General features: G+C 38.5%; 1 protein-coding gene across 1 annotated transcript in view; it reads right to left on the bottom strand.

Moving 5' to 3' along the window:
* Positions 1 to 580: 580 nt before the first annotated feature.
* APOB (apolipoprotein B) overlaps positions 581 to 15,400 on the bottom strand; it is a 54,324-nt gene continuing 39,504 nt past the window's right edge. Inside the window, 5 exon segments of the mRNA XM_089477639.1 lie at positions 581 to 977; positions 979 to 2,564; positions 4,243 to 4,426; positions 6,309 to 6,423; positions 7,121 to 14,593. Of these exon segments, the coding sequence (XP_089333765.1) occupies positions 800 to 977; positions 979 to 2,564; positions 4,243 to 4,426; positions 6,309 to 6,423; positions 7,121 to 14,593 (9,536 nt within the window). The 3' untranslated portion in view covers positions 581 to 799.

A 15,400-nucleotide genomic window follows, 5' to 3' on the forward strand; every position in this document is an offset into this window, starting at 1 on the left:
CCTTGACTTGAATCAAAAATGAAATATTTCACAACCAGAAATATAAAAACAATACCTACAAAGTGCAGAAAATAGTAACATATTTGATAAGGAAAAAAGAAATTGTTTTTACAGCTATATTGGTTGGCAAAAGGGATATTTAGGGCAGAAAAAAACAAGGACTATTTTACTTGCAGACAGATTGATTTGACCATACCTTCTTGCATAATCTCAATATCCTCTCTTTACTTTTTTCTGTTTTGTGCAGAATGTACAGATTCTAACCCAAAACATACCACCTAGCCTATTTTACCTCCTGCTTCCTTGTATAAGTATGTACACCTATGCTGGTTTGTCTTGCCAGTTAAAAGTTATTTATAATTTATGTTCTCTAGCTTATTCTGACCATCACCATATAAGATGTTTCTCATTCCATAGTTTGGCATGTTAATTCGTTTAGGTCATTTGCAAACTGTATTGCACCATGTGGAGGTGGCCCTATAATCTTTTAAGCAAAGCCACCGTCAGGACTTCCACTGACAAAAACTGGATTGTAAACTATATCCCACAAGGAAACTGGTTTTAATAAAGGACACTGACATGTCATAAAGAATTCATTTATTGGCTTTTGCAGAGCATTAAACTAACTTGCAGATTATTCATTTTTCTTTTTCTTTTCTTTTTCACAAATACCAAATTCAAATGAATAACCTCCTGATATCCCCAAAACAATAGCTGCTGGATTGCTGGCTTTAAATAGGGTGCTTGCTTGCTTGTTTTTTTAAAAAAATTGTTCAAATCTTTCCTTCTGCTTGCCCATTCAAGATTGTACAGGGTTCTGTACATCTTGTTTGATCTGTTGCAAGGTCAGTTGCCCAGAATGAATCTGCAGATCAATGAAACTCAGGCACTCTTCCCATTTTTTTGTGTGTGAGTTTGGATCAATGCCTTGCTGAATCAGTTCATTTCTTGTGGAGATCATCCTCTCTAAACTGGGGAGGCTGATAAAGGAAGTTAACAGAGGGCAAGTCAAATGGTTTTGGTATGTCTATTCTGAGCTCTCCTTGGCGAACAATTATATAAGGCCTCAGGGTATCAGCTGCTGCTTCCTCAAACTGATTCAGAACTTGCTGGAAATATTGGAAGAATGCAACATAATTTTCTATTGCCAGGTCAATCAATCTTTTGGTCGCAGTTATGAGCCTCTCATAGGAATCAGAAAGGTGTTCATATGCCTCCTGCAGCTTTTCCTTGACTTGCTTGTTTTGTTCAGCAGCACTCTTCTTTGCAGTTTCAGACCAATACAGGATATTTTCATGAGCAGACTTAGAGAGCTCAGTGATCTGTCCATGGTTATCTACAAATGCTTTTGCTTGATCGGCCAGACGTGCAATCATGTCAGCTGAATCACTAACATATTTTGTGTGCCACTCTATCACAGCATTGATAAAACTTTTCAGCCAAGCCAATACTTTCTCTTCCACTTCATAATATTTAACAGACCATCCGACTATGCTTGGGTCAAAATATTCCTCCCGCAGGTCTTTCATACTTTGCAGAAGTTCTTCTCCCTTACTGAAACAAGGCTGCACAACATTTTGGATGAAGTTTTCAACACGAGGAGCCAAATACTTTCCATCTTCTGCTAAGCTTTTCACTCCTTGTAGAACCTTTGTGAACAGTTGTTTTATCTGGACATTTACATATTCATAGTTTTGTGCTTGTAGATTTCTAATTAGTTCTTCCATTTTTTGGAAGACTTGCTGAACTACCTCTTTTAGATCTCTTAGATGTTGTGCAAAGTCAATCTCTTGGAGCCCTACAAATAACTGACTGACTTTCTTTTGCACATGTGTTAAAAATTCTCTGATTTCATCAAGTATAAAACTACCTTTAATGATCTGGCTAGAAGCTGGAATTTTAACCTCCAGCTCATTGACAAATGCAATGAAAGCATCAAAATATTCTTGTATTCTTGTAATACAGACATCTACAGCTTCTCTTAACTTTTCAGTGGCCATCACAAAAAGTTCTTCACCAGTATGCTTCTCAGCCACTCCCGGTACTTGGAATCTTGTTACCTTCAAGAATTCAATGGCAGAGTCAATAAGATGCTTTACTCTTTTATTGTATTCTGCTACTGTCTCCATTGTAGCATCAAAAATTCTGGCTCTGATTTGTTCGTAGTCCATCTGGTGGGCTTGATCTGCAGCATCATAATATAACTTTTTGGCTCTTTTCCTCATAATTTCATATTTCCCTGTGGCCTGGTTAGTTGCTAGATGAAGCTGTTGCTCCAGTTCATTGATGCCATTAAAAGTGTTTTTATAAGCTGTATCTACATTATGTCTCATGTTGTCCTTGAGCTTTAAGGCTGCAGCACGGATCTCCATTCCTGTATGCTCCTGGTGGTACTTGTCAACAGCAAGGTACAAAGCATTGGCCATTTTAGGGACTCTCTCTTTCAAACCTTGGAGCAAGTCATTCACACCATCCTCCTTCCAGTTGGCCTTGATTTGGATCAGTTCAGGATTTTTGAATGATATCTCACTTTTTAAGATATCAATGTCGTTCTTGGGGTTTGACTATAAATGGAAAGCACATTTTTAAAAAGAGTCATTTTCTATTTTGTTATAAAAACAAGACACTCATTTACTATTACACTACATTATTTGCCCTGATTTCTCAGTCTGCCAGAAGACCACGGCATTAAAAAGTAGTGTTAATTAAGGTGCAGGGATGGTATGGCCTAGGCACTCTTCTCCCAGCAATTGTTTGTACAATATTGTGGACTGTTTTTACTACTGTTATTTCATTGTTTTACAAATGACATTAAGCACTAGGCAGAGGTGATACTGATGAGTATCAAAACTGTAGCAGATGGAGAGGAGGAATTTAACCTGTTCTCCTCCTGCTGAGATCCTACAAAAATTAATTGAAAATCTAGAGTAGGGATGGAGTGATCAGTTTAAATTTGCTCCATAAGATTGAAAATAGATCAAACAATTTAACAAGTTACAGCAACAGTTTAAAACCAGTTAAAATCGATTAGGAAAAACTGTATCAGCTAAATCCATTTGTTGACTCCCCAATAGAGTAGGCCCATTGAATCTACAGAGCTTACATAAACATTGATTTGACAAGTCTGACTAATTCAGTAGGGCTATAATTGGGATGAACAATCAGAGTTCAACCTACACATATACATACTCTTAAACAGTGTATACAGGTTTGCCTCAGTTAACAAAGCCCCTGATAAAGAAGCGCCTGTTTTTCAAAATGTTTTTATACCACCAGCCCCTGTTTTTCCTCCTTTTCCTTTGTCTAGCTGGAAGTGTTTTTAGCAGCATTGGCTTTGAGAGGATGGTAAAGGAAGGCTGGAGACACACAGACTTTCTGTGTCAGTTTGTGAGAGTGTGTCCACAGTAAACAATACAATGCATGAGTTGGGAAGAATGGGATTCTGCTCTAGCCAGTCTCACTGTTTCTGTTTATGCCTATGCACAACAGGAAAAATAAACAGCAGGTGTTTCAGAATCCTTTACTGTGTGAACAGCAAAACAGAGAGAAAAGGAGAAAACAGATAAGCAGCTTCATTAAATAAACATAGCTCTGTAAATGTGGAAATCATTATGAAATTTTAGACATCACTCTTAGATGCATTTTGGAAGAAGCTTTCATTTCAAGTGGATTCTAGAAGGGTCAAAATGTTTTTGTTTACTTTTGCAAGGATTACCTAATTAGGCTGTTCATTTCATCTGTACATATTGCTAGTTGGAAGGAAAACTTTGCCAAAACAAGTTAAAGTGCCCTTCTTTTTTGTGATGTAAAAACATGTGACTGTTCCTTCTGTGTTGTTTATGCCTTAGGTATCATATTTTCGGTTAAAGAAATAATGCTCAGGAACACATCTACTTTGTTAACTGAGGTTTACCTATATTTGCTTCTTCGCATCCAGCTAAACTTTTTGAATAGAGTATGTATTTCAAATAATTCATTAACTGACTGAATATGTGGGAGTTGCTTTATGTTGTTGTTGTTTGCCTTTAAGTCATTTCCAACTTTTAGCAACCCTAAAGCAAGGTTTTCATGGAGTTTTCTTGGCAAGATTTGTTCAGAGGGGGTTTGCCTTTGCCTTCCTCTGGGGCTGAGAGAGTGTGACTTGCCAGGGTAACTCAATGGATTTCCACAGCTGATCTGATTTCCACACATGATAACACATGATAATTTAAGCAAAGGGGCACAGATTTGAGCCTCACTTACCTGAGATTGATAGAAAATCTTGCTCCTTAGAATATCGCTGTCCTGATCAATAAGGAGGCCAAGGGTGCCAGCTGATGAAGAAGATACTGATGTAGCAATTTTTGATTCACCTCCCTGGTAACGCACTTGAAGATCAGTGAATGTTGGACTGGTGATATCCAGAGATGCTTTGTGTTCTAGGATTCTAAAGAAGTCACAGATTGATCAGATTATAGATATGTATGATGAAAGCCTTAATGAAACAAATTTTCTTTGGAAAGCCCTCAGTAATGATGGCATGGACTTTTATGTCATTTTGGCAATAAAAAGACATTTTTATTTACCCAGGACATTTCACTGCCGATTTAATATCATTTAAATTTGTGTGTATAAGTTGCTGGTTTTACTCTGTTGCTTTAACATTCAGTGGATGTCCTGGCATTTTTAATATTCTTGGGATGTACCCAATAATGACTTTGCATTAGTGAGAAGGAATTCCACTCACACTATTTGGAGTACCAAATTTTCACTAATTCCTTCTACCAAGTGCAACCTCCTGTGGCAAATCTTGTATACTCCCAACATCCAAGAGTGGCTTTTCAGGGAGCACAGCAATTTCAGTAGGAAGACTAGATGGGTAAAAACTGGGTGTCTGTTGTTTGCCTTTACCTTTTTTGTTTAATTCCAGTTAATTTGCTTTAATTATTATTGTTAGTTGTATGGGGAAATGTTCTGGAAGAAGAGCAGGATGGAAAACCTCTGAAGGCCAAATAAAATTTCAGATTTTATTTCTTAGGGATCCCATTCCAGCATTAGAAGGGTAAAAGGCAAAAAAGTGGAATTAAAAATACCACCATATTTTTGTATAAAAGCTAGACCACGCCTGTAAATAAGCTGGGAAAACACTAAACACTACTGTCATGAGAGGGGATATGGCCATAAAGCTGCAGTGGGACCCAGGATGTTCTCCCCAGTAATCTCTGCCTCTGTTCTAAGTGATGTATACATTTATAAACAAACAGGGGGGATACTTTTCACAAACATTAAATGGAAGACTGAAGCAAATATCTTCCCATTGATTTGGAGTTGTGAAAAAAGAACGGAAACAAACATTCTGCATTTAATCAGAAATAATGATGAATAATGAAACATTATAATTAACTAATATGAACTGGAACTAATATGAATCTCACTAATGTTTCCTTTCTGCAGCAAGAGGCATGGGCTGTTCCCAGGCAATTCTGCAGCTTTTATTCATGCAGTGCTTGAACTTTAAGCACTCCATGAGTAAAAGTATTTTATATATTTTATATATTTATTCTATTTATTATTAGATTTATAACTCACTTTGTCACTGAAGTCTCTAATGAACTCTCGACAAAGATATCTTTGCTACATTAACTTTTGAAGTTTAACATTTAAAATGAAGTCAATGTGAGGAAAAAGTCTGCACAGGAAATAAGTCCCCCCCCCCCCCAAGTATATTGACCTACAATCAAAATGCTTTTTCAGAAAAAAAAAATTTGGACAGTTAGCATAGACAAATGCCACCCCAGTCCACCTTGATACCAGAAACCGGCTTGGTCCAGAGGCCCATTCAGCTTCCAACTGGGGTGAAAGGAAGATGATGTTTCCACTCCCCTTCTGGTAGCAAGTGAGCCTGCCACAATCAGAATCAGGACCTCTATTGAAAGTCTTTGTTGCAGCCTCACTCACTGGTAGGAGGATGGTGGAAATGTCATCCTTCTTACATCCCTATTAGAAGTTGAACAGACTTCCTTTGTGTAACCCTTGTTCTTTACATTAGCTGGGTTGGGGTTGGTCTGAGGGAGGGTTATGTAGATGTAACTATGATGCTGGTAATGGAACCCACATATTGGCCTCATTTATGTCTCAAAGTACAGAGAGGAAGAAGACACCCCTCCCCTTATGCTCATTTGTTTTGTGTCGGCTATTAGGAATACATTAGGTGGCTGAGCAAAACTGAGCACTCACTTCATAGCATAGTTAGTTAAACAGGGTTCCCTGTATGTAGCACATAGCTTGTCATCAGATGTGTACTTATGCTGACAAAAGAAAATATTTACCTGTATCCTTTTGCAATTAGCACTTCGTTATATTCTGCACTCAGATCACGATGAGCAAAGGTGCTTTTAGTATTTCCTTTAAAGATATTTCCTTTATAGAAGCAGGTAAACAAAACTAGAAAGGGAAGATTTCACACAGGTGGCATTAGAAAATAAGGAAATACTGTCTTTCTCTAACAAAAATCTACTGATGTTCTTCCTTTGTACTATGCTGTATGGATCAAATCTTGCCATAGGTTTCTCAAATTTTAAAACATCTGCAGCTGCTGCTACAATGACTACTACTATTAATAATAGAGGGATAGTGTAATGTAAAGACCAAAGTGTAAACCAGCAGATTCCAGTTCAAATTTCATAGACTAATAAGCTGCTTGCTTTTTCATCCTTGACCCTTTTCTTTTTGTAATATAACTATTTTTTCTCATTGGTATACTATGTTCCATTGGTTTGATATCCTGTATTCCATTTTATTATAGTACAGTGGTATGGATCCTTAGGTGAATAAATGGAAGAAAGTTCATAGAAAGAAAATACCCCATCTCCTACTTTCTTATAACTGCCTGTATTCTCTTGAGAGTTGTGAAGGAGATATTGAACAATCTGTGATTTGATGTAAGAATAATCGCAGAAGAAGAAAAAATATATGAATTAGGCAGAAACAACTTCATTTCATGGGAAAGAGTTAGGAAGTGGCTGTCAGGAGGGAGGAACTGAAGGCATGAACTTCCTTCCATTAATTTACTTTAGGATCCAAGCTATAATTCAACATCAAAATAACATAATAAAATTGAGGGAACAAATAATGATCTTACCATCTAGATCATACTCCAGAAATTGCAGTGGTGAATTTGCAGTAAAATCAACGGAATGTTCAAAAGAGTTCTTTTGGTTCTTGAAATCCATTTTCCAGGCAGTACTGTATAATGGAGACGCAAGCTCCAAAGAGCCAGCTAAAGCTCCAAATTTGGGGATGTAAATTCCAGCAGGCAAAGCGACTTTGAAGGATGGGATTTCAATCTGCTGCTCAGGAATTGTAATTGTAGGCAGGTCAAAGTCAGCTATCTTATTGGCTACAGCATTAAGGTCCACAGTGATATCGCCAAAGGACAATGACTTTGGAAGAGTAGATTGGGACACTTTCAATAAGTACTCTGGTACATTTAACTCAAAGTAGGGAATTTTATAATCTTCTAAGTTAACATAGTTTGTTATGATATCTAATTGAGGAAACTGTATTTTTGGCAGAGAAGGTAATCTGATGTCAAATGGCATGGTGAACAGTGTTTCGGGGACTTCAATTTTACGTAGGTCAATGGTGTAAGATGGAATTTGCAGAGTTGGCAATTGGTTCACATTTATGGGGATAAAATACCCATCTTCATTTTTTGTATATACTACAGCTGTTGATACATTGAGGTACTGCCTACCTTCAGCACTAGTGGTGAGGTCTAATTTCAAGATGTGCCATAAGCTTCTGTCATAAACTGGCAACATAATGTGTTTGAGGAAATCCATGTGTCCTCCCAAAGACCCTGATGTGGTGAATTGGGCAACTGTGTTGTTATTTGTTAACTGTAAGTCATGCCCAAGGAACAGAGAGTGGAATTGGTTTTCACTTGTCCAGCTAATCCTCTGATTTCCATTATTGAGGGTCATCAAAAAGGCTTGATTAGCTGAAGTTGCACCAAATAAATCATTTGGTTGGGCAGCTTGTATCTGAACAACTGCTGACACACCTGCTGAACCTAATTCAAAAGTTACTTTGCAATTCTGATTTCCTTTAGTTGAAAAAAATGGATGGTAGCGTAGATTATTTTCTCCATTGTGGTCCCATAATGCATAAAGACGATGGTTAGATGCTTCAATGGCAACATTTTCTCTCATATCAAAATTCCACATTCCATCAACTTTAGAATTAGTCTCAAACCTGACTGAGGATCGAACAGCTTTAGCATTTAGGTAGGCATTTGCCTCATGAACCAGGTTTCCAGAAAATGGAGTCCCTGTATAAAATGCTCCATTGATGAAGCCATTGGTTGAAGTATCCACAGATATGTAAGATATAATACTTTCTAGAGTGACCTTGTGGACAACTGCTCCTTTAGCACTGGCACCAACAGTATCAAAATCATAATTTAAATTAATAGCTGATGTAACTATTGGTTTTGATTTAGCGTTTCCCTTAAGTTCCTGTCCAAAATTTACTTTTAAGCCAGGCATATCAATTTTTGCTGTGGTTATCACTGATGCTTCTATGTTTCTCTTTGTGAGGCTGATGGTGCTGTCATGGTTGCCTTCTATGAATTTATGATTCAGGGATAATGCAGTCGCTAGCTTCAACCCTCTCTTCCTTGTAAGACTGGTTGTTCCATCCAATTTATACTGCAGGGCATCAATTACAGAGGTAGAAGATGAGCTCAAGCGAGCAACAATATCGGATTGGTTAAAAAACCCTGCATTTGTGTTCAGGGTAATCACACTAGATTTAAATGAAAATTCGTAAGTAATATTTCCTAAGGCTGGAATGTAGATCCTGTTGGATGGTGTGTGTGTTCGATAGCTGGGAAGCTTAAGTGTCTTCAGACCTTGGGGAACACGAAGGACTGGCAGCTCCAATGATGGAAGGACTAATGTATATGATGGCACTGAAAAGCCAACAAGTGGGACAGTGAAACTTGGGGTGCTCATTTCTTTGGGGATCACATAGCCAAAGGCTGGGAGCTCAGCTGTGAAAGGAGAGACCTCAATATTGACTACTGGAATAGTATACCCTGGAATCCTGAAGATCTGTGGGACTTGACTCACTGAATTATCCACTTTGTATTTGTCAAACTTGGTCTTGGCTTGGTTATATGATTCTGTCAGGAAAGATAAGGTGTTGTCCCGACCGCTCTCAAAATGCTTGTTGAAGATCACAATGTAGTCGTTGATAGCTCTATGCACTCCATCTAAAGGAATTTGAAATGAGTGTGTATCTTTGTTTTTCTTGTACTGAGCTTTTACATTTAAGTCAAATGATTGTTTTGTGGTTTTCAGTAAATTCTTCAGCCCTGTTTCCTCCCACAGAGAATATTCTTGCACTTGAGGTGTTCGGATGCCAACATAGGGGACAGATTGTTCAGGAAATGAGATGGGAATTTTTAGGAATTCCAAGTTAGCATCACCATTCATAGACAGAAAAGCTCCAATGATATCTTCATTGTTGTTAGCAGACATGTTGTGGGCATACCTGTATTGGTTAAATCTGCCCTCAGCTATCCAGCTGACTTGTTGAGTGGAGGGACTCAGCATCAAGCCATAGTTATTCAGAAACTCAATCTTGCCAACAATTTTCAGTGGGAAACTAACTTTTACATTTGCATCATTATTTGTTGATGCACTCATTTCAAAGGGCTTTACCAGGAAAGCCACATCATTATTCAGAGTCCCGGAGATGTATCCATTCATCTTAGCATTGTGTGTGCCAGTTACTTCCATTTTCATATCTGCAAGATTCCCTGTGCCTTGTATGTTTAGGGCACTACGTCCGACTTGTGGAGATTCCACTGCAGACTCAACCTGCAACCTCACAGAACTAGGTAAATTATATTCATATTCCAGTCTTTGCTTTGCTTTCAAGTACTTATCATTTATCCTGCTTTCTGCCACTAATGCTGCTACAGATCCCCCTACTGTGAAACTGACACTTGATTCATGAGTTCCTTCATCGGAATAATCATAAGTAGCCCATTTCCAGTTTCCTTCACCAATGGAAGTAAGTGATATGCGACCTGCTTCCAAGGCTGTTTTTATCTCGTTGCTTAATTCAGCTTGGCTGGTGAACAGGATATGTGGGAAATTTAGTCTGTGTGTGTATGTTGTCTTGCTCTCCATGGAAATTTTCTTCTGCACATTGAGTGTCAACTTGTTGTGAAGAACTACAGCATTTCGTGCACTGCGGAGGTTTGCTGTTGTTTCGGCATTACCATCCACAGAAGTTCCTGAAAATATTATTTCACCTGTATGATCAGCTTTAAGGTAGACGTGGGAGAATTTGAAATTGTCTCTTAGGATTAACCGCTGCATTTCAGGAGCCAAGAGGTGTGTATCTGCAGTTATGGTGAAAGCAAGGGAGTTGATTTTGGATGTTGCTATCGCTGAGACAGAAGCCACAAATTCTGGGCTGTGGTCAAAAGCTGTTACATTCTGGAAAGCAGCATTAGTGGTCAACGTGAATAAAGGAGAAGCAATTCTGAAGGCACCAGATAGTTTTCCAAAAGTAGGAGCAGTCACAGAGTGTGGAATACGTGGCAACTGGAATTCTGGAATCTGCACATCTGGAAATTGGAATTCATTCAAATTCAGCTTTGGGATCACAAATTCAGGTATCTGCAGCTCAGGCAAATTCATCTCTGGGAAAGAAAAGTCAGAAAAATACATATCTTGCATCTTCAGATCATGGAAATATACATCAATTGGTGGCAGCCGAAAGTCACTTGTTATTATTTGGTCTATTGTCTTCACAAGCTTCAGTTTGAGTTCATTCAAATCAACTGTATAGGAGGGAATCATAAAAGTATTTAGAATGGTAAATTCAGGGGTTTTAAATCTTGTTGGAATTCTGATTTCCTTTAATTTCTTGAGGTTTATATGATAAGAAGGAACACGTAGGTCAGTTAATGGAATAATAAAATCTGGAGTTTGAAATGTTGCTTCTCGTAGGGCACGAAGGCTGACTTCAAAAGCAGGTATGTTGATTACACCTGTCCTGATTTCAGGAACTTTAAAACCAGTTTCAACAAATTGGTTCAGACTGTCAGCCATATTTTTGATATTGTACTGCTCAGCTAAATGAGTAATCTTCTTTGAGGCAGTATGCCACTGATCAGCTAGGTAGGTAATTATGGTATTGTACAACTGACTTGCTTTTTCAAGGTATCTCTGACATTCCATTGCAATGTCCATTTGATAAATTCGGTCACGTGCATCTTTCAGATAATCACAGACCTTAATCCTCAGTTCATTTATTACAGTAGAGCTAAGGAGATTGTTGAACCAGTTAACAATTACAGAAAGTCTAGTCTCTTTTAATTCTTCAATATACTGAGAAACCATAGCACTGACCTCTCTAACGTAGCGTTTTGTAGCTTCCATTTTCTGTGGTAACTCTAACGCCCTGATTTCATCATTTATTTTCTGGGATGCTTCTCGTATTTTAATGTTTGCTTCATCAACAAATCTATTGTAGTCAAAGACCCTCAGCTTATTTATGAGAACCTCAAGACGATTGTTGATATCATTTAATAGAAAATCGTAATTATATGTTTGGAGCTGCTTAACTATGCCATCAATGAATTTCAGTACTTGACTGAAGATGGATTTAATGTCTATTTTTCTCAGTGAGAGGGTTAATTTCTGGATGGTTTCTTTGATTTTCTGTTGGTTAGAGAAATCAATAAACTTCTCCATTAAAGCTTTCAATCGTTGATCAACTTTGTAATTTACCATAAGTTCATGCATTTTGGCTCGAATGACATTTATCTTCTCAGACACTTCATAATCCTCCAAAAAATTAAGAATCATATCTTTGATTTGTTCAAGAACATCATTAATTCTTTCAAGTGGCAAGGACACTTTCAGCTTCTCTACAAGGTTTCTGATGTCAATTGCCTCCACCTGTTGCTTCAAACTTTCTGCAATACTTTGGGCATCTATACTTTGAATCTGTCTTTTCAGTTGGTTTAGTATCTCCTGCAGTTGAGCTTTGATCTCGTACTCAGTGTCTATATTTTGAATCCAAGCTGCAGCACTGCTTCCTATTTGACTAGGGTCATACTGAGAGAGAGCAGATTGTAGTTGTTGAATAGTGTCAATTATTTGTGTGCTGATTTGGTATTGTTGGTCTATAACTTTCATTTTTTCAATAATTTGTTCAATAAGTTGTACAATAGCTGCCTTTAAGTCATAATTCTCCATAATATAGTTGTCAACTTTTGTCAGAAATGTTTGCAACTGAGACAAAGCTTCCTGAAGACTCCTTTTAGCACTTTCCAAAGCCAGTTGAAGGTCATCTACTGTTATGCTATAATCCTTTGTGAAAGCATCCAATTTCTCTTGTAGGTTATTCACTGTGCTTTCCAAATTTACATTATTCACATAGTCATTCACTTGCTGGGAAAGCTTATCTAATGTTGCTCTGTATTTTCTCATGTACTGGTCCATATTTATGTTTCTCAGGTTCATATTAATGGATTTCAGTGCAGCTAGGATGGCATTCCTCCACTGTTCATAATAAGCTGGCAAATTTTCCAAGAAGGGTAGACTGATGACATGGACATTCTTATCATACTTCACAGAAAGAGAGAGGCCAAATTCTTGAGGCTGTGCTATATTTTCTCTTAAATCAAAAACGTCAATCAGGTTGATTCCTTCATTAGCTGTGAATAGTGTATTTATAGGGAAGTCCAGTACAGAGAGGTCTGCTAAAGTTTGTCCACTCAATTCCACCCCAATTTTTTCAGCATTGTTAAAAGCATTAAGTTCTTGGGTGTACACGTTATTGTTCAGCTGGCTCTTCATTGTCCAAGAGCTACTTTGCTCTGATGGTGTAAAAAGGACAACAACTTTGTTATCAAGTAATGTGTTGTATCTCTTCCCAGAACCTAAGTTGTGGTCAGTGGATCCTTTATAAAAGTGGGAAAAGGTGAAAGCAAGAGGTTCTGCTTTTAGTAGGAATTTGCTGTACAGCTGCCCTGACTGCTCACCAAAGACCAAGAGTCTTCCATCCCCATTAGTATGTATGTCAACAGTGATAGTAAACGGAGCCACAACAGATCGCATTTCATTAGAAAATGTTAAGAATTTTGAATTACAGTTACTATTGACAGTAATTGAAGAGGAGAGTCCTGCAACATCTACATTAACTCTGTGCATAAGAGCTGCCCCTTGAATGTTTGCTACTGTGTCAGTCTTCAGATGCGATGCCAAATCTGCATAGGTGAAGGTGTAGGAATGTTTCACTTCATCACCACCATAACCAGCTTTCACATTGCCATCCAGATTTACCTTTAGAGGCTCAAGTTGCAGACGGGCTTTGTTGTTTGCATTAGCACCACCATATTTCAGGTCATTGTTCAGATTGGCTGTGATAGAAAAGGGCTGAAGCTGCACATCCAAATGGTGTTTGTGGGACTTGTCTGGGCTGATGGTATGGTCTAAATTTGAAGTGTAAGTCAAAGTCAAGCCCACAATGTTTAGGTCATGGGTGTGTTCAAGCTTCATTTCTTTGTAAGATCCTATCAAGTTATTTGAGAACTTCAGCCCTCCTTTATTCACTCTGAAGTTAAAAGTATTCTTGCTGTCTGCATCTGAAATGCTGCCCTGGCAGACACTTACAATCCCTATTTCTGTGAGAGATGCTTTTCCATCCAAATCAAATTTTGCATGGTGTTTCCCAAAGCGTCCATTAGTATTGATCTTCATGGTGGCCCCAGAGGTGGCAATACGGGCATTCATTTCATTCTCTAGTATCAGTGGGCTAAACTGCAGTGTTGTTGTTGCGCTGCTGGCTAGTCCATCTTGGTTGATACTCAATGTAGACTTGTGCTCTGCTTTGTTTCTTTCCCCTCTTGCCAACATGTGGCTTATCAATTCAGCTCCTCGGTTATTAACAGAGCCAGAAATCAGAGCATAGCCTTGGCCTTGTGTACAACCAGCTCGATACTCAGAGCTTAGTGCAATCCCCTGCTTCTGTAGAGTCAAGTCAAATTTATTGAAAGCTGTATAGTCCCTGTGTTTTCCTGCTGTCTCAGATGACAACATCAACTGGCTGTTTTGATACTTTAAGGAAGCAGTGTTAGTCAAAAACCCATTCTGTATATTAGAGACTGAGGTCATTGTCCACTCATCTTCAGTATATCTCCCAGTCATCTGATTAGTAGCCTGAAGGAATGAAGAATCAAACTTGAGGCTGTATTCCCCTGCTGCCACATGGCTATTTACATCATAGGTCATTGACTCTGTGTAGCTGGCTTTTGCAAAGGCTGAACCAACATTCAGTTGGCTTTCCAGGTTTCCTTCTCCAGTAAGCAACATGTTGTTGTATTTGATATCTGCATTGTAAGACGTAGAAAACTGAGCACCAAGTGGGCTGGAAGCCCTAAATGCAATGATATATTTGGAAGAGGGACTGAGTCCATTTTTGTCTGTTTTGCTGAATTTAAAATTTGAATTGAGGAGTCTGTGTTCCAATAGGTTTTCATAATCACAGGTGAACAAATCCTTGTCATATATGACTTCTCCCTGACCTGAAATAAAAAGAATAAGAGAAGAAACATTAGAACATTTTTGTGTGGGGGAAAAAGTTAGATAATTGGAGCAGCTGTTTCTTTGGGATAACTATCCACACATTCCTTTAGTTTCAGATGCAGTAAGCCAAAGGGTTTGGATTTCAAGAAACATACAGTTCGAATCTCTGTGCAGTTTCATGAAACTTGGTCTCATTTGGAACTTTCTCCCAAATAAGCACCCATAAGATGGACTTGAATGGGACTGAAAGCTCACTGCATCTAGACGCCAAGGGTTCAAATTTTAGAGAACTGAGACTGAAGTCAATAAAACTACCTGAGGAGTGAAACAGATGGGTGGGAAGTGGTAGCCTGAAGCTGCTCCTGGCCTGATCACGCTGGGCTGTGGCAACCACATGCCATAGCCCAAGGGCACCTGTTATGGTCCCAAATGGACCGTGGCAAGAAGCGGAAAAGATCTCTGCCTTTTGGGGCCATCTTAGGCGGCCCCGGTGCAGCTTCAGGGTGGCTTCTATGTTGGTTGGGGCATGCATCATGTAATTGCCATGTCCCTGAACTGTGCAGAAGCCAGCTTTTTAAGACCATCTGTTTTGGGCCAATGTCTCATTGAACATAATGGAGTTTATGGTTGAGGAAATCTAGTGGATTTCACTAGAAACCCCTTGAAGCCTAAAAAGTACAATTACTACACCAGTTAAAAATTAACCATAATGTAACTCAGTGTACACTCAACTCTGTCACCTTGTTTCAAACTGTAGCAAGATCCTTGCAAGATCAGAGTTCTTGTTTTAATAATGGACGGCGCTT

This window comes from Sceloporus occidentalis, unplaced genomic scaffold (assembly GCF_023333645.1).
Source record: "Sceloporus occidentalis isolate IW3139 unplaced genomic scaffold, rSceOcc1.0.p SCAF_12, whole genome shotgun sequence".
Classification (NCBI taxonomy): Eukaryota; Metazoa; Chordata; class Lepidosauria; order Squamata; family Phrynosomatidae; genus Sceloporus; species Sceloporus occidentalis.